The sequence below is a fragment of the Dendrobium catenatum genome, unplaced genomic scaffold, assembly GCF_001605985.2.
Source record: "Dendrobium catenatum unplaced genomic scaffold, ASM160598v2 fragScaff_scaffold_716, whole genome shotgun sequence".
Taxonomy (NCBI): domain Eukaryota; kingdom Viridiplantae; phylum Streptophyta; class Magnoliopsida; order Asparagales; family Orchidaceae; genus Dendrobium; species Dendrobium catenatum.
The window spans coordinates 24828526-24852279 of record NW_021319178.1 but is presented as its reverse complement, the minus strand read 5'-3'; the positions used below and the strand labels follow the sequence as shown (position 1 = coordinate 24852279).

Sequence of the window (23754 nt, the reverse complement as noted above, 5' to 3'; positions counted from 1 at the left end):
TAGAGTTATGAAGAACACTGAGCAAGATAAATCCTTGTGAGCTAGTCTTTTCTAACACTGTTGCGCCTTAACTGTTTAGCTTCTTAAATGAGGTCCACTTGTGCACATTTTCTCAATCCTGGCCTCTTTCTGCTTGTCATTATCTCTCTGAATATTTTTAACTAAAGTTTAACATAGATGCACATCTTTCAGGCTTGGGAACTTGGGAAAGGGTTTTTTAGCATTGGGGAGCTAGTGTAAGCATAACCCATGCTTGAACTGGTTTAGCCCTGGGCAGAAGAAGTTGTCCTCGTGTTCCTATATCATACTCAATTGTCAGGCTAACACATACTGCTTCCAAATTTTTATCAGTCTTGTCATCAAGGCATTTCTACATTGCAACTTTCATCCCCTGTATAAATTATGTTTAGTCTCTAACCTTGAAGCTTGAATTTATTAATTACAAAATATGGTACACCTTAATAAATATTGCCTTTGTTTGACGGTTTTGCATCCCCAAGTATATCATCCCAGTTTAGTAATTAATTTTCATGGTGATCAACTTTATTTATCAGTTTTCCTCCAGTAAACCATGTTACTATCTGTTTCTATTCTAATTTTGCTGCCCGATACTGATTTTTTGTTTGCACCTTTGCTTTTATTTTCAAAATAAATGTAAATAATATGTTGTTAAAGTAAATTTGATACCTGCAAGACTATTTTCTGAGTTTTGTACGGATGTTTTGAATTCAAATGATTTTCTGTGATGGTGGAAACGAACCTCTTGGGAAAATTTTCCATCATGTTGCTTGACTTAAATTGAGTGCTGGCATGATTGCCATATATAGGTTCCCCTATTTTGACATGGTGGTCACATATGTAAGTCTGTAATAACCTCTCTGCTAAGTTAAGTGTGTAATTCTGCTTGTATTAACTGTTGCCCATGAGTCGTTCATCCTGAATTTTGACTCTTCTCTGCCAGCAGTTTGTAGGAGACTCGTGTATTGGAATTCCCTTTTATCTCATGGCTTGAATTAATTGATATGAAAACTCAAATATATTATAATATATGGACATAATAAACAATAGCATGTTTGGACAAAGTTGCAAAATGCAATCATTTTTTGGAGAATAAAATTAACTTATTGGGCAATACAAAAGCATCATATCAGGTTGTTTCACCTAACGGCATTTGGGCTATGTTCTTTTCCTTACTAAAGTTGTTCCTTGTATATGTTATCTTTTTTCTTTGATCTGATCTCCTTCCATATCCTTAATGGGATGCTTGCAGTTTCAATTATTATTTTATTAACAAAAATCAGAAATAATGATTTTAGCAGGTGCTTTGCAAGATGTTCTACATTTGCATGATGTCCTTGCCAGAGTTTCCCTAGCTAGATTGTGCTATATGATATCTAGAGCCCGTTCCCTGGATGGTAAATGCATTTCTTGGAGACCTACGATCAGGTTTTTTTTTTTTTTTTTGTTCTTAAAACTTGAATTTTGTTATATTAAAATGTACTTTGCTTGTACAGAGAGACCGGATATAAAGTCACAGTTCAACTCTATTTTGTATCAACTTCTTCTTGATCCTAGCGACAGAGTTTGTTTTGAGGCAATTCTTTGTGTCTTAGGAAAATTTGATAATACTGAAAGGTGCTTGTTTGTTCCTTTGTAATGATAGTTTGCATTGTCTTGAGAGAGAAATTATTTCAGTTTCTCATGTTTAAGAACTAAAGGATGACTTTTTTACTTTTGTACATCTAAGAACTGAAGAGCGAGCTGCTGGATGGATTCGGCTGACAAGAGAAATACTGAAGCTTCCAGAGGCACCGTCTGTAGCATCAAAGGATAAATCAGAGGATGGACTTCCACCAAAACCAACCAAAGAAAAAGCTTCTAAAGCAAGGCGCCCTCAGCCTCTCATTAAACTTGTAATGCGAAGGTTCATGATTTTCTTTGATTCATTTTTTGTGTTGCGTGCCTTATTCGGCAGATTTTTTTATAGCTTGTCTAGAACTTCTACATCCCATAAGCTTTTTCTTTACCATCTTTATTAAAGTTTTTGAACTCTTTTATTTTTGTAGATTGGAGAGTTCTTTCCGTAGTTTTTCTCGCCCTGTACTTCATGCAGCTGCACGAGTTGTTCAGGAAATGGGAAAGAGTAGGGCTGCCGCATATGCACTGGGTGCCTATGATGTTGATGAAGGAATTCAATTCAATACATACGCTGAAAATATTGATTCTATTGATTCAGATCAACATGAAAGCCAACCTGAAGGTATCTTTTAGGTGAAAACTAGTATCTGTCTATGCTGCACTCTTTGCAAAGAATGAAAAGTATCAGATCTACCTAAATTGAAGTTCTTTCTGATTATACAGAGTAACCCTTATGTCACTTAGCATCTCATAGTTGTTCTAGAATTTTTGCAAACTTTTACATCTAAGTTTTGAGAATCTGGCAGATCTAAATGGGAGTTTTGCATATTTATTGTTGACATAGAATCCTCAAATAATTGGAATTGCTTCTCTTATTAGTTACTGCTTATGGGACCTATAGGCATCAGAGATGTTTTTTTTTTTCATTGATTGATATTGTTTTATCTAAGATTTCGATTTCTACCTGCTGTGAATCCCATTAGATGCCTTTTGCTCAAAATTTAATCTTCACTCTTATTACTTGTATAATTTTGCATGAGATTTTTCATGGGGTTTTCCCTTCAATTTAAATTCAGGTTACCATGATTTATTGAGTATATATGACTTTTTAATGCTTGATTATGCTTAGTGTATTCAAGTGCAATGGCTAGGTTGATTTGAACCTATGGATGATGGATGGTGGGTGTGGAGTAATGGTTAAGTTATCTCCATAGTGATATGAGGGCCATGATTTTGAATCATGGAAATAACCTCTATATAATTTACAGGTAAAGTTATTTCGATCAACCCATTTTATAGATAAGGTCGAGTTCCTTATGAGCTAGCTAAACCCCTTTTATAGGTAAAGTTGTCTCCATGGTGGTATGAGGGCCATTGATGTGAAACCAATAGGAATTGCATTAGTGATTATAAATAAATTGATTTAAGCTTTGCAATATAAATTAATGTTTCACAAGATTAGATGCTTAGACTTAAGACCATCAATAATGTAAAGACAATCAATTACAAGATAGAATAATAATCACTTGAGAATGATCTCAATCATAAAGATAAACTTAAATATTGTAAACAAGATATCCACACTTAACAAATAGAAAAGTCACCTCGAGTTTTCCTCACTCAAGCTCCTCTAATAGGGTTAGTGGAAAAGAATCTTAGCAAACCAAGCGATGCCACCAAAGTTGAGAAGACACCTATGGTAGTAGCCCAAAGAAAGTTCCCCAAAGAGGGAGAAGACGTGGGTGGGTACCAAATGTTCCGCCAACTTCCGGATGGTAGATTCTCTTCAATAGATGACTCCAACGTGAATAAGGTGGTATTGATGTAATCTTCTACGGAGTTATCCACTTATGGATTGAGGTTGAAGGTGGTGGATTGATGAATATCCACTAAGATTTGATTGTCGTAGAGGAATCCACAATCCCGATCTAGATCGACCATGCACTAGTTAAGGGGTTGTCGATGGAGGGAGGCCTTCCTCTTTCTTGGACTGTAGTTCATGAGGCAAGAAGGTTTCCAAGAGGTGGGAGGTAAGGGAAGAGGGGTTTGCTTTTGGTGGAATTAGGGTTTGGGTTTGAAGAGGGAAAGTAATACAAAATCTGAAATTAGTTTCAGATTTTAGTAAAATAGGAAAATGGAATTAAGAATTTGAAATTTGAAAATCAAATTCAAGTGGAGGGAGATTAATTAGGAGAGAGGAGGGAGATCCCATGGAGGGGCCGGCAGCATGCATGGGGTGGGGAGGGATCTTTGGGAGTTAATGAGGGTTCCTAATTCATGAAACAAGATTAGGAAGGAAATAATGAGGTCCAATCTTGCAAATTAAATTAGATTCAATTTGAAAACTTTCTTAATTTAACGTGGTTAATTTAGGAAAGTATTTAAAATTCAAAATTTGAATTTCGAATAGAATGAAATCTTTTCCAAATTATGTAGGCTAAGTTAGGAAGGTCTTAATGAAGATTGAACTCAACATTAAGAGGAGGAGGAGGAGGAGGGGGGGGGGGGAGGTGATGTGGCGGACCATATGGAGAGGGATTTGGGGGATTTAATTACTTGGAATTGTGGGCCCAAGCAATTAATTAAATCAAAGGATAAATATGAAATTAATTTCAGATTTGAAGGATTAAAGGAGTTACCTAATTAGGGGAGGAAAATTGGGAGAGGGATTAATTCAAATCTATTTGAATTTGAATTTAAAAATCCCTCCAAATTTTGTCCTCCTAAATTAGGAAAGCATTCAAAGCAATTGATAGAGGCTAGGGGCGGATGAGGGGAGGATGACCGGCGGTATGGGGGGGTGGTAAGAGGCGTGGTGGTGGCACCAAGGTGGGGAACGGGCGGAGGAGGAGGGGCGCCCAAGGGTTGCCGGGTTTATGGTGGTGCTCGGGTAGGGGAGATTAAGAGGGGCGGCGGTTGGAGCAGGCCGGTGGTGGTGGGGAGGAGATGGGGAGATAGGATGAGGTAAGAAGAAAAAGAATTAGAGCCGCGAACCTAGGAATCCACCACGGTTGATGGGTATTGCTTTCACCCACCTAGGGTCTCTCCTCTCATGAGCTCACTTAGAGATTAAGCAAAGAAAACTAAATTTCATTCAATATTCATCATCCCCTCTCATACAAGATGAATACCTTATATATAGGCCTCCAAACAATTAGAAAAGAAAGACAAGAATGCCCTCGCGGCTACAACTCAAACACAAATCGATAAATGGTACAATCGTCACAACTAATAAAAGAAATACAAATTCAAAATAAAAATAAATACTTCTGATCAAGGCCGTTGCTCTGTGTTGTTTCTGATGATAGACATTCCGGAATCTCCTACTGATGTCCTCATCAGCCATGACTTTGAATCATCGAAATAACCTTTATGTAATTTATAGGTAAAGTTATTTCTATCACCCATTTTATAGATAAGATCGATTGCCTTATGCACTAGCTAAGCCCTTTATATATAAGCATCATGCGCCTATTTGTTTGTCATGTGGATTTGTGCATTTGATGTATAACAAATGCAAATTAATGTAGGATGAATCCAAACTAATGTAGGATGAATATAAACTAATGTGAATGTAGAAGTATGATGATTACATTGACAATTCCTTATTTTACTTGCAAGTAAATAGTGATGAACACACAACTACTATGAAGCACCAATATAATAATAAGAATGTAGCAATGCTGATATTTCTAATTCTAAGAAAGCAAAGAAGAAATGGAAGCTATGAATGATCTAATCTATGATGGACTTAAGGAAATTAGTGGCAGAATAGGGATAAGTTGAAAGTGACCTTTATGAATAGTTTGTTGTTGCAAAGATCACCATTATTTCTTCGAAGTCTTTTTCTAAGGTTGTGGTCACTTTTTTCTTAAGTCGTCTTTTAGTTGAGTTGGTAAATATAGAAAGAAGAGTAGATAACTGAAAGAAACAAACTTTCATTCAAATACATAGCCATCCAATGGTGGGTGGGTGGTGGTGGGGGGGGGGTGAAGAGTTTTGTTTGTTTTTTACTTGTTCAAAGGTGGTTCCAATGCATGATATCATTCTTTTAAGATATTTTAAAGGCTTTTTAAATATGTTAAGAAACGGGGGAGGGGGGGGGGAATGCTGATATGGAAGTCAACTTTAGTATTTGTTGTTTTTAGGTGATCTAAAGGTTCAAATGTGCTAATGGAAAGGATAAGGGATAAAGGGTTAGGATAGCTCATTACTCAAGTCTATATAACCATCATCAAATGGCATAGGGGACACAACACAATGTCCAAAATGTAAGAAATGACCTACCAACACATAAACCCCAAAATATAACATATTTTAAAAGTAAACATGACCAAAATAGCCCCTTAATTCTTTATGAAGGACCAAATGGTCCCCAACTATATTAAATGTCAATTTTGATCACTCAACTCCTTAAAGAGGAACCAAAATAGTCTCATCATGGACTATTTTGGTTCATCTTTAAGGAGTTGAGGGATCAGAATAGTCCTTTAATATAGTTGAGAATTATTTTGGTCTTTCATAAATTGTCAATGGATCATTTTGGTCATTTTCTCTATATTGAAACTTGAGAGGATCTATTAAAAATTAAAGTTTAGAAGAAAGAAAAATGCAAATAGACATGCACTATGTAGATGAGAACGAGACTTTAGGATGATGATGACTATTATGTTTTGTGTTAGCACTCCCTGATTTCAAGGCATTCTCCTCAGGAGAATGAAGATACAATTTCTCTTATAGCAAATGCGATCGCAACGTTGTCAGCACGTCAAAAGTTAGCATGAATCTTCAAGTAAAAAAATATCTTGCCAATGAACTAGGAACCTCTGAATGTTTCCATTTTATGCGATGAAGATTTGTTTCTTCTAAAATTTGATTTGAATGATGGGGAATCTAGGTAATAGTTTGGCAAAAGTGGCAGTGAAGTAGTGTCTACTTGCATATTAGTACTATTTGTAGAGGAATAATAATATGTAGGGGCTTGATTATTGTAAATCATTAAGGCTGACACATTGAAAATTGAAGAAATCTCTACATCTATAAGAAGATCCATCTCATAAGCATTATCATTTTTTCCTCCTGACAACTCTGCACAGATCAAATTTCTTGAAGGTTAACTCAAGGGTTACAAATTAAAAATTTCTTTTGTCTGAGTGTCTAACTTAAAATTAAGTCTTTCTAAATTCTATATATCATGTCTATGTATCAACATTAGCTTTATACTTGTCATAACTGAAAGTTAATTTGTGTTGAATTTTTTGATGTAATGCATGTTTAGTTTTTTTGCTTAAAATGATGATGCAAATGCACTGTACATGTTTGAAACATACATGTCAATAAGATGAATTGGCTTTCTTGGCTCCTGCCCAGTGACAACATGAAAATGACTTATACCAATTAACTTATTAACATAACTGTTATAGACAAACTTTGCGGTGGGAAGAAAATGATTCCTACTTTTGCTATGGTTTATCACTAAGCACCTAAGCTGATCTCGTAAGCCCCTATTGATAATTTTAGTTTGACCAATAGTTTATGGTTGAGTGATTGTGAAAATATTATTTTTGTGTCAAATTTCTTCCACGAGATTTTTCACAAATAGCTCATAAATCTTACATCGAGATTATAACTAATCATTTTAGGATGCCCATACGAACAAAATTTTTTGCAAAAGACTATAGATGTTATATGGAACGCATCAGACGTCTTATAACATAGATTAAGTGTCATTTTAGAAAATCTATCAATGACTACCAAGATGTAGGAAAAGTTCTGCATAATGCAGGGATGACTTAACAATTTATATTGTGATTTTTCCAAAGTTTTAGGGAATATGATGGTGTGTGTATAAAGCAATGTTATGTTTGTCACTCTTTGTAGTCCAACTTGTATGACATTCAGTGACAACTTGAGCTATAACCATCTTGAGGTTAGGCTAAAAGGACCTATCCTCCTCTATCATGGTTATCTTATCATGACCAGTGTGATTTGATGCACCTCCTCGATGCATTCCTCAATGAGGTAATATCAAAGTGAGGAATTTAAGATTCAAAGATGTGCTCTTTGAAATAGTTGGTCATCTTGTTTCTTGTTAGAATCAGGCATAGACATATAAAAAACAATGACTTATAAATTTAATGTAATTCTTTGTTATTTGGGTAAATTGCATTGGATCTTATCAAATTAAATGGCCTTAACGCTCAGTCTATACCAATGTGTGCATCCTACATAGGGTATGATAGGAAATACTTGAGTTCGCAAGCAATCCGATCTCTAATTGGTGAAAATAGCGAGAGAATTGCGAAATCTGGGCGAAAACAGCCCCAAAACGATAGGTTGCGAGAAGAGAAATAAGCCAAAACAAATACCAAGCAAGATACAATTGATCCTCAATTCGAGAGGAGGATTGTTCTCTCCCAATCTCTAGACAAAGTGCTTAGAGCCCAAGACGTCAAAGAAAACTTCAAGAGAAACAAATCAAAGCATCCAAACTATCCCTAGACAAATCCCCCCTCTTAATACAATTAGTTTCCTAATCCAAACCTAATTCAAATCTCTCTCATTCAAAAATTCCATCTCTCCCTAGCCGCCCAATCCTCCTTCCTCAATTTTTCCAAGCAAGCCCCACACGTGGGCGGCAATTCAAAGGGGGCGGACCCCCTTGTTCTGCCTCCTGTAGTAACGAGCCGGCCTCTGGGCTGGCTTCTGGGCCTGAACCGGCCTATCAGGGTATTAACAACTTTGTTCTTAGCGCTATAGTTGTGCTTAAGAACAAAAGTATACTCATGAACAAATTAGACCAATTTTGTATTGTAGGCACTGAGCTTCTTTTTGAGTTGTTTGGGAGCTTCATGATTAGATTAGATCACAAACCCACATGAGAAGAGATAATGTCCACAACAGTGCAAAGTCTGAATGATATTGTAATCATTGATGTGTCATTCATTTCTTGCCAAAGAAAGTGAAGTGCCCCTCCTAATTGAGGATATCACTAACGAAAACTCAAGAGGCATTGCATGATACTCAAATATCTTGTTGAAATCTAGTAATTTCAATATTGTCTGACTTGTTAGAAGCTTTTTAGTTTTAGAAAATGCATTAGAGATTGCATTTGTTTAATGAAATTCATCTTTCTTGAGACAGTGGGTGCTCAGAGCCATAATGACGCTTTGTCCACAAATGAATCTTTGATAGAAGATGGATAACCCTTGAAAATCATGATTATTTTGAATAGCGGTTAGAGTAGGCCACTCGTAATTTATGAATACCTTAATCTTGTTGAGATTAATGTAAACATCATTGTAAGAAATAACTACTTATTAAAAAATACTAAAGATGCCATAAATAAGCACTTAAAGATGCCATAAATAAGCACTTAAAGATGCCATAAATAAGCACTTCTTTAGATGAACATATAATTTTTTCCAAAGTGCTCAAAAACCTATTGCAAGTGATGCACATGATCATCCTTAGCATAATAAAATCAGAATGTCATCAAAATAGATGATTAAAAATCTCCCTATAAAAGATGGTAAGATGTCACCCATCACTCATATGAATGTACTAGGTAGGGGCATTTGTTTATGGAAAATGACATCACCAACCATTCATATATATCATTCTTTGTTTTAAAGGTTGTTTTCCATTCATATCCTTTATACATGTGGATTTGGTGGTATTTGCTTCTCAAGTTGATATTGGTTAGATGGCATCACCTCCATCATATCTAACATATCATCAGGTTGAGGTATAGGAAACTTATATATATAATGGTAATCTTATTGATGACATTGTCATTGACACACATATGCCAAGTACCGCTCTTAGGCATAAGACAAGAAAGAATTGCTCATGGGAAGAACTCTTGAATAAATCCCTTGGACAGTAAGTGATGGACTTGTTGTTTTGAGTGTTGCATGTTCATTTGGGATCATCTAGTAATGAGGCAAATCATGTAGGGAAGATCCATGCACCAAGTCTATATAATGTTGGATTCTCCTTAATGGGGAAGCTCAATAGCAAATTCTTTATGATAAACATCTTGAAATGAGAACAAAGTCTAAAAGTTTTAGGTAACAAAAAAAAAAGTATAAACGTCTTAGGTGGGAGGGACATAACAACAAGTTGACTTGTGGCATGTGGACTCCGAAAATTTGCACCCGGACTCATGATCACACCTTTATGGTGTGAAAGGTTTAGTTGGTAGTGTGGTGGTGTTGGACAGTACCAGGGAGATTTTTTTGTCTCGCAATAGCCCTCTTCACAGATGGGACTTCAAGATGTAATAGCCTCTCAAAGCTAAGATTTTCTTTTGGGGAAACTTTTCAGCAATAGCAGTTCTAGCGACTTGCTCTTGTTGCATGGAATACGCATGATGTGCAAATTTTTTTGTAGAATTAGGGCTTCTAATGCGGTTTTGGTTGGCCATGCTGTCAATAGGTACAACAACAGCCTTGGCATTAGCTACATAAAACTATAATCCCATAAACTGGATGGTGGCCCTAGAGTCTTTGGTGTTGATAAAGTCGTTAGCGAGCAGGATGTTGGCGCCATGATCGAACTGCACGATAAAATGAGTGTTTTGGAGAGTCATTCTACGCAAATGAAAGATATAGATTAATAATTAGAATTTGATATATTACCCCATACTTTCAAAGTTCAGAGACTCAACAAAACAAAATAACATAGGCAAAACTTTTATGTGATTGCACTATTTTGGAACCCTATTTAGAGGATTTTAATAAGTTCATTAAAGATTCATTTTACAAATTATATTCAGAGTTTAACTTATTATATTTTTGCTACTACTATAGCCTATTTACGTACGATTTGTTAAAGATGAAAAGATAAATCATCCACAGTAGAGTTGCTAGAAATTTGTCGGTTCTGAAAATTCGTACTTCAAAAGATTTCTCTCATTAAAAATCTTCTCATCATAAAAATGGTGTGGAGGGGATTCCCCATTATGTAGATGGCTATTGTCAGGCAAAAGGTCTCCCCGTTACTGTCAAGCACAAACACATTGCCAGCTAAGTCTTTTGCAACGAGAAGAAATTATCATGAAATCGGGGTGCAAATTTTTGGTGCCCGCCATTATAATGACCCAAGATCTAAATCAAAAGAATTACATCATCTATTTCTAATTAATTTACTAGAGCTATTAATGTTATTTTATATTAATTAAAACAACGAAAGCATCTGTATATCATATCATCTGTTTATATACATCAATATTCAAAATTTATATACAATAACTAAAAGTTCAATCTACAACATCTATCGTTTTCAACTCTTCTAGTTAAAAAATAATAGCACAAAATACAAGATAATAAACTAAACCTTCAAATTTTACTCTGATCAATCTCACTCGATTGGTCCCCTTCCTAAACCAGTAATCAATCAAATATACATAATGAACACATAGCCTAGCAGACAACCAAAACTACCAATGCTTCTAATGCAAGACAATAATATTAATATGCTCGCTCATCTCTATCAGCATAAAATCAGTGGTCATTGGTATGAAATTAGCATTCAATATCAATACATTAATAAAAATCAATATGATCAATAAAATAAAATCATCTCAAGAAGCATAGGAATCTGTCAACATATAAGAAAATCAATTAAAGTCTATTAAACAGTGCCATGTTTCGTATAGTAAAACATATGAATGTGTAATTCAATCAATCAATTACATGCCAGCATCCATGATTACATCACAACCTTTTATTTAAAGGGAAGTCTGTCGCCCACCCTCTTGTATAGGGCATTACGTTTTAGAAGCCAACACATATTAATTATAGTGTTTACAGCTTGCTTTCCTTGCTTACATTTAAATGTCACATTTTTCATATATCAGTTGTATCATTTTCTCTATACAGTACAATATTATATATTATGACATGCTCAACAATTTATATATTATTCATTAGCTTCAAAAAATCATAATTATCAGTTACCAGTGAAATTCAGTAATATTATAGTCAAGATGCTTATGAAAACCATATATATCATTATATAAAAAGTTACAGGATCAAAATTCAATAAATTAGGAGAAAATGTATTTTTATCAATTTGGAGGAGATTAAATTCACAAAACCACTGAAAATAAAGGTAGGATTCATGTTACCTACCACGATTAGAAGAAATCTCAGAATAGAATAGACGAATGAAAATGCTACAAACCTATTTCTCTCTATTCTCTCTCTCCTCTCCTTCTATTCTCTTCATTTTCTTTCTTGACCTGACAAGCTAAAGAAATGAGGGAGGGCGAGGAGTGGTGTGGTGATGAAGTGAAGATCTATGATGCACCGACACTTCTCCTCAAAGAGGTGTGCAGTGTCTGACACCGTGTCCGACACGACACTCGCCCGACACTCCTTCACGTGTCGGATACGCCGAAAACATGTCCGATTAGAAAATATTAAATACAAATTGGACACGTGTGTCCGACACACGTATCTTTATTATTTTATGAGTTTTTTTAAATATAATTTCTTGTATTTGATGGGATTTAAACTAAATTTCTTATTTCCTATCAACAATATTAAATCAACGTCCGCATTTAATACCCTATCATCGAATATTCTCATTTTCATTTATTTTTGGCAGTGAAGGTATTTCATCTCCTCTCTCGGTGACTGATAAACGACATCGTCGTCTGACTCTCGATATCCTAATAAAATCATTTTAAGCACAAATTATAGTTAAATGACTTATTATTTTCATTTTTTTTAAAATTATACTTATGTAATTTTTATACACTATTTTTTAAATATAAAAACTATAATATCGTATCCAACTTGTGTTCGTGTCCTATATTTTCGATAACTAACATATCCCGTGTCCGTGTCGTGTCGTATCCGTGTCGCCGTGTCCGTGTCTATGCATCATAGGTGAAGATTTATATAATAAAAAACATTGTTAGTGTCTAGCGGTGCAACACTCTAAATCTGGCACTGCATGCTGCTCCCAGAGTTACTGTAGAACACAAAACTCAGCACTGCAACGGCATTTTCTCAATGCTCCTTGGCGCTGCTACGATCATAAGCACAACGCCACGGCGCTCCATACCATATTTTCCATATTTTCATTTTAAAATTATTTACACAAGTTTTTGGTCATTATAGCTACACTGCCAATTGACGGTGGTAAACCTAGTGGAGTTAGAAATCTGTGGGATCCACCATAATCTTTGTGGTGGTTCACATCCTTAGATTAAATGGAGACTTCAACATGGACATATGCTTACATAATAGCCAGAATTGCCACATGTGAAATAACATCATATACTTTGGTACTTGAAGTTTCAATAAAAGCATTTCCTTTGGATTATTGGATCCTTTGGGAGCTGATGAGGCGGAAGTTGTGGCATGTGGCTAGGAATTAGTTCTAGATGAGGTACTAATCTCTTATCAGATTGGGGTTGGAAGTAATGCTCAGAACTGAGTGGAAAGTAAAATGTAACTTTAAGAGAGTAAGCCTTCTGACACCTCTTGACAAAAATTAGTCCTTGTACTAGATTGAAATTTGGATACTGTGATGTTGTGATCTTATGTCACATCACAATGGTTTATAAGCTCATCAAAGTGAACCATGAAATCAACAATGATCATATACTCTTGCCAAAGCGTTGTCATCTTGTTCTGGAGCTGATCATAGCAAGTTAGCATTAAATATTTTTGTCGTAAGATCTCTTTTGTCTCATCCCATGAAGAGTTGATCATGACCTGGCTGCTTTTTTTTTTTCTGCTTGAGGTTGTTTGAGCAAGTCTTGATGCAACCAAGCTTGGTCAACCTCGAAACATCGAGTGCGTCGATGTTTAAAAATAGGTATCTAGTCAAAATATTAGTCTATGCCAATGAGTCAATCAAGGAAGATTTTGTGGTTAGGTCGACTATCAAAACTAGATTGATCTAACTTGTCACTCCGAATAATATCATGGTTGGGTTCTTAATGCGTTTGTCATGGGGCAACGTAGCGCTTGTCCATAACATATAATGGCTCATCAAAATGGTGAGGGTAAAGTTCATGAGGTGCTTGTGGAGCAGAGCCATCATCTCTTCTGAGATGTTGCTCCATTTAACAAGGACAATGAAAAGGTGCATCATCGATCTCATGGTAATCATCATAATTACCTATAGGGTATAGACTACGAAGATGATTACGAGTTCTAATAAGTGGATGTGTAGGTATAGAGTTAGCAAGATGACCTTCATCTTCTTTAGGTGTGTGATCATGAATTGAATAAGATGCTTGTGGAGACAATAGCATTAAACTAGCTCTATAACACCTCAAATCTAACGTGAAACTCATGATAGGTTGATTAGTGTATGAGGTAAGGCTTTCTATTTGCTCCAGTTAATGTGTAAAAGGATCATCATGGTTGAAGTTCCATTCTAAATAAGTTCTTGTAATCATGACTTGAATAAGATTCTTGCTGAGGTAGTAGTGTTATACAACACTATGCTCAACTCCTCAAACCTAACATGGAAATCATGATAGGTTTGTTGGTGCATGAGGGTAAGATTCTCAATTTGTTCCCGTAAACTTGTGTAAGGATCACTATACTTGAAGTCTTGCTTTGGTACATATCTACATATATATCTTGGATTTTAATGTTTTTGAAGACTTAGATGATAGGATAAGAGAAAGTGTCCACCTTTAAAGTTGTAGGCTTATTAAGCAGAGTAAATTTGACTATTTATACATAAAAATTGGATAGAAATGATAAAGATGTAGCAGTAATAAAGAGAGCTTATCACATAAAATAAAGAATGCACAAATAAAGAATGCACCTTTAGTGCTGGGCATGAGGTGGGCCATGAAAGTTTCTGTTCGGTTATAAATTTAGGTTCACATTCGGTGCTTAAATGTTTTCATAATTACTCTTATCATACTCTAATATCCATTGGCAGGTGGGGAATATGCTTCTTTGTTTCCGTTCTCAATTATGGTGGACACTTTTCGGTTTAAGAAACATTTCTACTCTTTTGATTTATACAGCAAATTCTTATTCCAGTCTAAATTATAAGGATTTCAAGATTTCTATGATTGGGTTTCTTTCCTTTTTTAGCTATAGGAAGATTTCTGTGTGGTTTTATACAATGTTTAAAATTGCGTATTCGGGTATTGAGGCGTTTTTCATTCGTGAGGTGAGGCGTAAGCCTCAAGGCATTTTGAGGCGTAAGCCTCAAAATCAAAAGATTGCATAAACATAAAATGATAAATTTTTTATATACTAATAAGTGAATAATATAAAACATAAAAAAGCATAAGATATGAAGTGAAATCAATATATCCCAATAATAAGACAACATGAAATATAGTTCAACTCAAAATTCTATCTTTTCCAAATCCCAATATTCTTTTCATTAACATATAATTCCAATTTCCAAAAATAAGTAGCAATGACATATCACATAAGAACTCATAAGTCATCAATACTATCATCACTAAGGGGTTCTTCATTTGAATCATCATTATGATGAACTGCTCTCTTCCCTTCCTCCTCTCTTATAGAGTCCAATGTCGGGCATTTACTTCAAGATTTATGTAAGTTTTAATATATATAGCGTGAGGCGTAAGCCTCATGCCAATGAGGCGAGGCGGACCTCAAGAGGCGCAAGCCTCTTAAAAAAAAAACTCGAGGCGTAAGCATCGAGGCGTTTTTTACTAGAATTGCGCAAAGGCTGGCCTCAAGGCGAGCCTCATATTGCGCAATTTTAAACTATGGTTTTATATAGATTTAGGTTTTTAGATCTGTTGCTTAATGTTTTCATAATACATCTTACCATACTCTAATATCTGTTGGCATGTGGGGAAATATGCTTCTTTGATTAAAGTTACTCCCATGTTGAAATATTTTTTTTTTTTGTGAATCTTGGATTCCCTTCTCAATTACGGTGGCCACTTTGCGGTTAGAAACATTTTCACCCTTTTGATTTATAAAGCAAATTGTTAATCCAGTTTAAGTTGTAGGGATTTCAAGATTTCTAAGATTGGTTCTGTTCCTTTTCTCTTGCAGCCTCCCGAAAAGCATCATCATTATTGAATGGAACTGGTGGGAAGGATACTATTGCAAGTTTATTAGCTTCACTGATGGAAGTGGTCCGCACAACTGTAGCATGTGAATGTGTTTATGTTAGAGGAATGGTTATAAAAGCTTTGATTTGGATGCAAAACCCTCATGAATCATTTGAGGAATTAAGATCTATCATTGCCTCAGAGTTGTCTGACCCAGCTTGGCCTTCCGCGCTCTTGAATGATGTTTTGCTTACTCTGCATGCTCGGTTTAAGGTACCCACTCCAGACTGTGTGTTATACCTCTAGCGCATTAATAACAATATGTGTATCATGTTCGTAATATAAAACTATTTTGTTGAAGTAATTTTTTCAGTCTCCTAAAATGTAACAAACCAATGGAGAGATTGGTTAATTCTGCAATTTTTTAAAATAAAAAATGTATTCATAGATATATGGTCATATCTTTTCCTTCGTTACCAATAATTTCTATAATAACATCTTCCCTGCAAGTAAGCCTGGGACGTTTTTTTTTACTGTTTATTAAAGCAGCTTTCTACTTCAAATATTTTCAAAAATTAAAATTTTTGAACTAAAAAGCTACTTTAAAAAGCAGTAAAAAAGTCATCCCAAACGAAGCCTAAGTGTTTAGTATAATTGGTTATACACAACTATGAGCATTTTGCTGCCAATTTATAATACTTATTCAAATACTGTAGAAATTCTCAGTTTTTCAAAACTTGGAATGGTTTAAATTTGACCGTGGAAATTTATAGTGAATATTTGACGGATGAAATTAGCTTGCTTTTCAATCATGCATTCATACATGTTCCTTGGTACCTGTTAGTGAAAAACTGAGAATTTCTACAGTATTTGAATAAGTGTCTCAAAACTATGAACGCTTTATTTTTTGCCTTGTGAGATACTTAGGATGTAAAATGTGAAGTAACTTTCTATTTTGAACATCCATTCTAAGATAACCTCTTTAGAAGTTATATTTTTGATAGGCTTATTTATTATTTATATAAAATGCCAGGCAACTCCAGATATGGCAGTCACGCTACTTGAAATTGCAAGAATATTTGCTACCAAAGTGCCTGGAAAGATTGATGCTGATGTGCTGCAATTACTGTGGAAAGTTAGTTCCTTCTGTCGTGATTATATTTTACATTATTTTAATGAATTTTCTTTTGTTCATATATCCTTGTCTACTTTTGTCCTTAAATTGTTTTGGATTTTTTGTTTAACAATCAATTTATAAATTAGAAACCATGCTTACTTCTTTGTTTTGTAATTTTTAAATGCTTGAAGGTAATGAATTCATGTTCTTGGCTTTTGTTTTAGGACAATTGTATGTGAGTGTCTTAAGACTTGAAGAATAACTGCACATTGGAAGTTACTATATATTTGTTTAAGAAAACAATTTGTATAGTAGAAGCCAAGTTTTTCTTTATTCACCATTACATGATGGATGGTTTTGGGAAGCTTATTACATGAAGAATGTTTAACTTGTGTAGCCTCCATTGTCCCCTAGAGATTACAGGTTTATATCATGGAAAAGCCTCTCTGAAATAAAAGACGGTACAACGACCCTCCACCTAAAAAATTGAAAGGATTCTTCATGCATTATTATTTATTAGAGAGCTGGCCATTAGAGAGCTTAGAAACAATACAAAGAACATCTGGAGAGTGAAGTGATTCATTTTTTATATCATTAATTAGAGAAAAGATAAAATTTAGTTAAGGTTAGTAAGGAAGGAGGAGAAGTTGAAGGGTCTTCTAATTGTCTAGATAAAGAGTCAGCGATGATATTTTTTTCTTTGCTTATATTCGATAAAAAAATTGACTCCTAAAAGCTTGTGAAGATGATATTGTTGATTAGGTGTTTGGATTACCTGAGTTTGAAGTTCGCATAAGCTTTTTTGATGATCGATACGAATAATAAATTCATTGCTTAACAAATGCTGTTACTATTTGGAAATAGCTTCACTAATAGCATATAATTCTCTTAGATAAGTTGATGATGTCGAGATTTTTGTGCGTAATATTTTGCTAAAAAGAAACGGGATGATTATTTTGTAAAAGAACCGCACCAATGCCTACTTCAAAAGCATCTATTTGAAGAATGAAAGTTTTTGTAAAATTTGGTAAGACTAAGACCGATGCAATTGTCATATAGCTAATTTGAGTTTTTATATAGCTAATTTGAGATTTTAAAAAGCAGTTGAGGCCATGTCGTCCCATTTGAAAAAAATCCTTCTTTAAAAGATTGGTTAATGGAGCAGCCATAGAAGCATAATGAGATATAAATCATCGAGAATAGCCCCTGAAACCTAAGAATGAACATAGGTGGCGTAAAGAGAAGGAACTGGCCAATTTTTTATAGCTATAATTTTAGTAGAGTTAGGTTGGATGAATCCTATGAAGACAATATGACCCAAGTATTCGATAGAAGATTGAGAAAATTGATGTTTATTAAGTTTTAGAGAAATGTGATGTGTTCATAAGCATTGAAAAAGTAGAGTAAGGTGATCAACATGGAGTTTAAGAGTGGGGCTATATATCAAGATGTCAACAAAGAAGATTATAACGAATTTACAAAGAAATGAACGGAAGATTTGATTCTTTAATGCTTGAAATATCGACGGAGCATTTGTTAGCCCAAAATATATGACAAGAAATTCGTAATGTCCCTCATGAATTCGAAAAGCGGTTTTATGAATATCGTGAGGATGTATTTTAACTTGATGATAGCCTGAAGGTAGATCAAGTTTAGAAAATATAACAGCTCCATAAAGTTCATCTACGGTAGGGATTGGAAATTTATCTTTAATAGTAAGGGCATTAAGGGCTCTATAATCAACCCAAAAGCACCAAGTGTCATACCGTTTTTAACAATTAAAACTAAACTCGAAAAAGGGCTATGCCTATTACGAATAATGCGAGCATGAAGCATTTCATAGACTAATCACTCCACATCATTTTGGAAATGTGGATAATGATAAGGTTGGATATTAACAGGTTTAGATAAGGAAGGAAGGTGAATATGATGATCAATGGAGCGAAGTGATGTTAGGCCTTATGGTAGTTGAAATAAGTGTTGGAATTGTTTGAGGAGATTAGAAATGGAAAGGGGTAATAGAGTTGTTAGTTTATCAATTATTATGAAGACTAAAAAGTTGTCAGATGAGTGGAGATTGAGTGTGTCGATTCCTATTTTTAAGAGTAAAGGTGATGCACACGATTGTGCGAATATACAGAAATTAAGTTACTGTGTCATACTTAAAAACTTTGGGAGAGAGTTATGGAGCATAGGTTACGACGTGATATTAATGTTTCTCAAAATCAATTTTGATTCATGCCGGGTAGGTCTCTACTAGGGAAGCTATACATTTATTGAGAGGTTTGATGGAGAATCATAGAGAGAATAAGGAGGATCTTCATATGATTTTTATTGATTTAGAGAAAGCATATGATAAAGTTCCATGAGAAGTGCTATGGAAAGTTCTAGAAAAGAAAATAGTTAATAATGCTTATATTCAAGTCATTTGGGATATGTATGCAGGTTTTGTTACGTGTGTTCAAACACAAGGTGGTTTAACCAAGTATTTTCCTATTTCAGTTGGATTACATCAAGGATTAGCCTTAAGCCCATATCTTTTTTGCTTTAGTCATGGATGTTCTCACTAAACATTTGCAAAAGGTTGTACCTTGGTTTGTGCTTTTTGTTGATAAGATTAAAGAGGGAGTTGAAGTTAATCTTGAATTATGGAGCTCATCCTTAGATTCCAAAGGTTTTTGTTTGAGCATATCTAAAACTGAATATATGGAGTGCAATTTTACTAGTAATAGATCTAGTGGAAGGTTTGTGACTTTGGGCGATCAAGTCATTAATAATAGTACATGTTTGAGATATCTTGGGTCTATTGTTCAGAGTGATGGTGAAATAGATGAGGATATTATTGGCAGAATTTAAGTTGGATGGTTGAAGTGGAGGAATGCATCAGACTTGTTGTGTGATAGAAAAATCCTCCTCAAACTTAAGGGAAAATTCTATAAGATGGTGGTGAGACATGCAATGCTATATGGTGTAGAATGTCGTCCATTAAAAGAGAAGATAATATTAAGTTAAGTGTTGCAGAGATGAGGATGCTCAGGTGGATGAGTGGCTTTACTCTTAGGGATAGGATACGAAATGAGCATATATGTGAAAAGGTTGGAGTAGCTCCAGTTGAAGATAAGATTAGAGAGTTTGCCTTAGATGGTTTAGTCACATAAAATGACAGTCTTCCGATGACTCGATGATGAAAGTAGATGTATTAGATTTAGCTTATGTTAAGAAAGGTGGATGTAGACCTAAAAAGACTTGGTTAGAAAATATTAGAAATGATCTTCATTTTTTTAGATTTTAATGAGAATTTGGCTCTTAACATAACACAATGGAGAAAAAAGATTCATATGCTTACCCACGTAGTGATATAAAGGCTTGATGTTGTTGTTGTTGTTTAACAATGTGCCACATGATGGGCAGTTCTATGCTAATTTCTTGTTCAATGTCATTTTTTTTTTGCTTACGACTTTGCATTGTAATTTTTAAATGGTTTGAAGTAATGAACTCAAGTTCTACTCCTTGCTACTGCATTTTTGATTAGGATGCTAGCTGTAAATGTGTGTCGGAAGATTTGTAGAGCGAGTAACTGCAAATTGGTAATTTGATAAGAATTATTGTATTGAATATACCGAAAACTTGAGAATAGAATTGGTTTTCTGAACTCTATTATGAGTCTTGTTTTATTCAGGTACTTGGTGAAATATCAGGGCTAAGGCTTCTTAATTCTATGCTTATGTTGCATGAATGGGACACAATCCAAATATTGTTAAAAGATGCATGAAATGGTGAATGAAAGATAGAGAAGCAAAAGATCTATTGTTTCATCGGTCCACATCATACATCCAAAAAATTTAAGTTGAATGACTATATTTTCATGTCAATTTAAATTCTTCTCAATCAACATAGAGCTTATGTTCCCGCATGAATGTCTGCAATCTCTTAAAAAATCCAAACAATGAAAAGAAGTGTAAGTTATTAGAGAAGGCCATGCCAAGAAGCTGGGACTATAGCAAATGCTTCACTATTTCCTGAAATACTGCAGTCCTACTTATCTTTGCTTCAATGTGTGTACTTGCACTCCTTTTTAAAATGCTTTATAAATTAATAATTATGACAACAACAACAACAAAAGCAAGCCTTTGTCCCACTTCACATGGGGTCGGCTACATGTATCCTTTTTCGCCACTGATATGGATCTTGACCATCTGCGGTAATGTATTTTGAAAATAGTTGCCATTTTGCCTTAGTGTGGTTTTTGTAATGTCATCTTTCTCTTTTTTTCTTTTCTTTTTTTTTGGAAATCCAATCCCGTGTCCCTTTTGGACATTTTTGGGGTTATGGGATAATCCATTCATTGAAAACATTTAGAATTATACATGCTACTGCTAGGCGTATTATTGTTTACTATTTTAAAGATGTATATTAGTACTGCTTTGCATGAAGGTTGAATCTTATTAAAAAATTAATCTCTTGTGATGCCTCGGGCTAAAATTTTGTGCTAATATAATATTCTGTGAAAATATCCAGACATGCCTAGTTGGAGCTGGACCTGAGGGAAAACACACTGCTCTAGAAGCAGTTACGGTTGTTCTTGATTTACCACCTCCTCAACCTGGATCCATGTATGAACTTACATCTGTAGATGGAATATCTGCATCTGATCCAAAGTCCGCTCTTGCTTTACAGAGATTAGTGCAGGCTGCGGTATGGATGATTTCTATTCCTAACTTTTATTTACTATTAGCTTGATTAGTTAATAAATTTTACAGACAGAAATAAGCAGAAAATTGCAATTCTTGGTATTTTTTCTGCAGGTATGGTTTCTTGGAGAAAATGCAAACTATGCTGCATCTGAATATGCTTGGGAATCTGCAACTCCTCCCGGTACTGCATTAATGATGTTAGATACTGATAAAATGGTTGCAGCTGCCAGTTCTAGAAATCCTACTCTTGCTGGTGCATTAACAAGGCTTCAAAGATGTGCCTTCAGTGGAAGCTGGGAGGTAGGCTTAATTGCAATCTGTTTCAACCTATATATCCTGATGGCAGGAACTATATGTTTGCTCTCCGTTCTTACTTTCAACTATATCACCATAGGTACGGATTATTGCCGTCCAATCACTCATTACTTTGGCAATTCGGTCAGGGGAGCCCTATAGGTTACAAATATATGAGTTTTTACATACTTTGGCTCAAGGTGGAGTGCAGTCTCAATTTTCAGAGATGAAAATTAGTAATGGTGAAGACCAAGGTGCTAGTGGTACTGGTCTTGGATCTTTGATAAGTTCAATGCTGAGGGTGCTTGATGAAATGTACAGGGCGCAGGATGAATTGATGAAGTAAATTACTGAACATCACTGTTCTCTCCTTTAACCTCTCTGCATTTTTTAAATTGGCCTCTGAACTTTCTTCTGACATGTTCTGTTCAAAGAGATATACGGAATCATGACAACCAAAAGCAAGAATGGACCGATGAGGAACTCAAGAAACTCTACGAGACACACGAGAGATTTCTTGATTTGGTTTCACTTTTCTGCTTTGTTCCAAGAGCTAAATATTTACCTCTAGGGCCTCCTAGGTAACATAATTTTGTGATACAACATTTCTTCTCCATTAATTGATCTTTGTTTCCTGCTAACATGTACTGTAATGTTTATAGCTCAAGAAGTATAGTGTATTTTAGATTCGAGAAAGTTTCTGATTGGCCCCTTAATTTCTTCTGCTACTTGATTTTCCTAAACTGAAAGTAAAAATGATAACAATGCCCTTATATAATAATAAGTTATTCCGTTTGGTTCTATATCTTTTTTACTTTACATGTCGATGCCTGTGGAGGGTGTTACTGAAAGCTAGATTTTGTTAACTTTTATTTTGTGCGTCTTAATATGTGATTTTGCTAGCTCTGGGCCATAAGGGTATCCCAAGGATGTTTGGAAATATAGGAGAGTTACAATTATTTGTAGGTTAGTGGAAAAAGTGTTTATTGGTCTGAGGAGAGAAGTTAGTCTTTGGGAGGAAGTTCATTGGGTTTTTGAAACCTAGCAACACCTCGCCACCCTTTTCACAGACTTCCCCAGCCTTAATATTGACGTCCCATCAGTAGCACTGGGACGTCAACTCTCCTATCACCACCTCATGCACGCACGCAGAAAAACTTAGTCTCATCTAAACAGTAACTGCATATGTTTTCTTTGAACTCTTATTCACTCACATTTTTTCATCCAACTCAACATTGAACACCTTAATCATCATTGAAATTATTATAACCTTTTGTGCTAGTATGAAACATTTGCATTAATAAATAAATAAATTTCAATGTGCTAGTGTTGCAGATGGGAAGTAGTGAGGAGTATCAAGTATTAGGAGCAAGAGACATGATAGCAAGAAGAGGTTATAAAGAAGAGTTAATATTCATTCATCAATCGACCGATCAAATGCAAGCAAGATATTCCCAATTCTAAATAATTCAAGTCAAACCAAATATTTTCAATAGGGTAATTTATTCCAATTTCAAATTAAAAAAAATAAAAAATTTTAATAAATTGAAGTACATTCTCAATTTAATTTTCTATGCTACATCAATTATTGTGGACCCAAACGCAACCATGGTCCTTTGTTTATTACATCCTTCAAGCTTTTTTCGAAGAAAATAAAGATATAAACAAACAAAACTTGAGATAGAGAATCATTAATTCATTATATGTGCAGGCTATTAAGAACTCTATCTGTGATGAGGGTGGAAGCACAAACTCAATATCAATAATTGAGAGTAAAAGTCCAAAATAGTCCCCCAATTATTAATAAATGCCCAATTTAGTCTTAGACTTTTATAATGCCTCAATTTAGTCCCCGCCTATTAGAAAATATTTCAATTTGGTCCAAAGGCCAAAAGTGTTGCCCGTTCTTTGTACATAAACTTTTGCAGCCTAGCCCCGGGAGCCGGCGAAAACTCTTGAGTGACGTCCATCTTTTGTGCTTC

The 23754-nt window shown here is 34.9% G+C and overlaps 1 protein-coding gene across 1 annotated transcript in view; it reads left to right on the top strand.

Moving 5' to 3' along the window:
• The window catches only part of LOC110114162, a 39492-nt gene that overhangs the window by 11487 nt on the left and 4251 nt on the right, over positions 1–23754 (top strand). The window contains exons 11-20 of the mRNA XM_020846946.2: positions 1320–1415; positions 1515–1635; positions 1748–1924; positions 2067–2260; positions 15669–15940; positions 16701–16802; positions 21303–21479; positions 21590–21778; positions 21873–22114; positions 22207–22353. Of these exons, the coding sequence (XP_020702605.1) occupies positions 1320–1415; positions 1515–1635; positions 1748–1924; positions 2067–2260; positions 15669–15940; positions 16701–16802; positions 21303–21479; positions 21590–21778; positions 21873–22114; positions 22207–22353 (1717 nt within the window). The remainder of the gene's footprint in view (positions 1–1319; positions 1416–1514; positions 1636–1747; positions 1925–2066; positions 2261–15668; positions 15941–16700; positions 16803–21302; positions 21480–21589; positions 21779–21872; positions 22115–22206; positions 22354–23754) is intronic.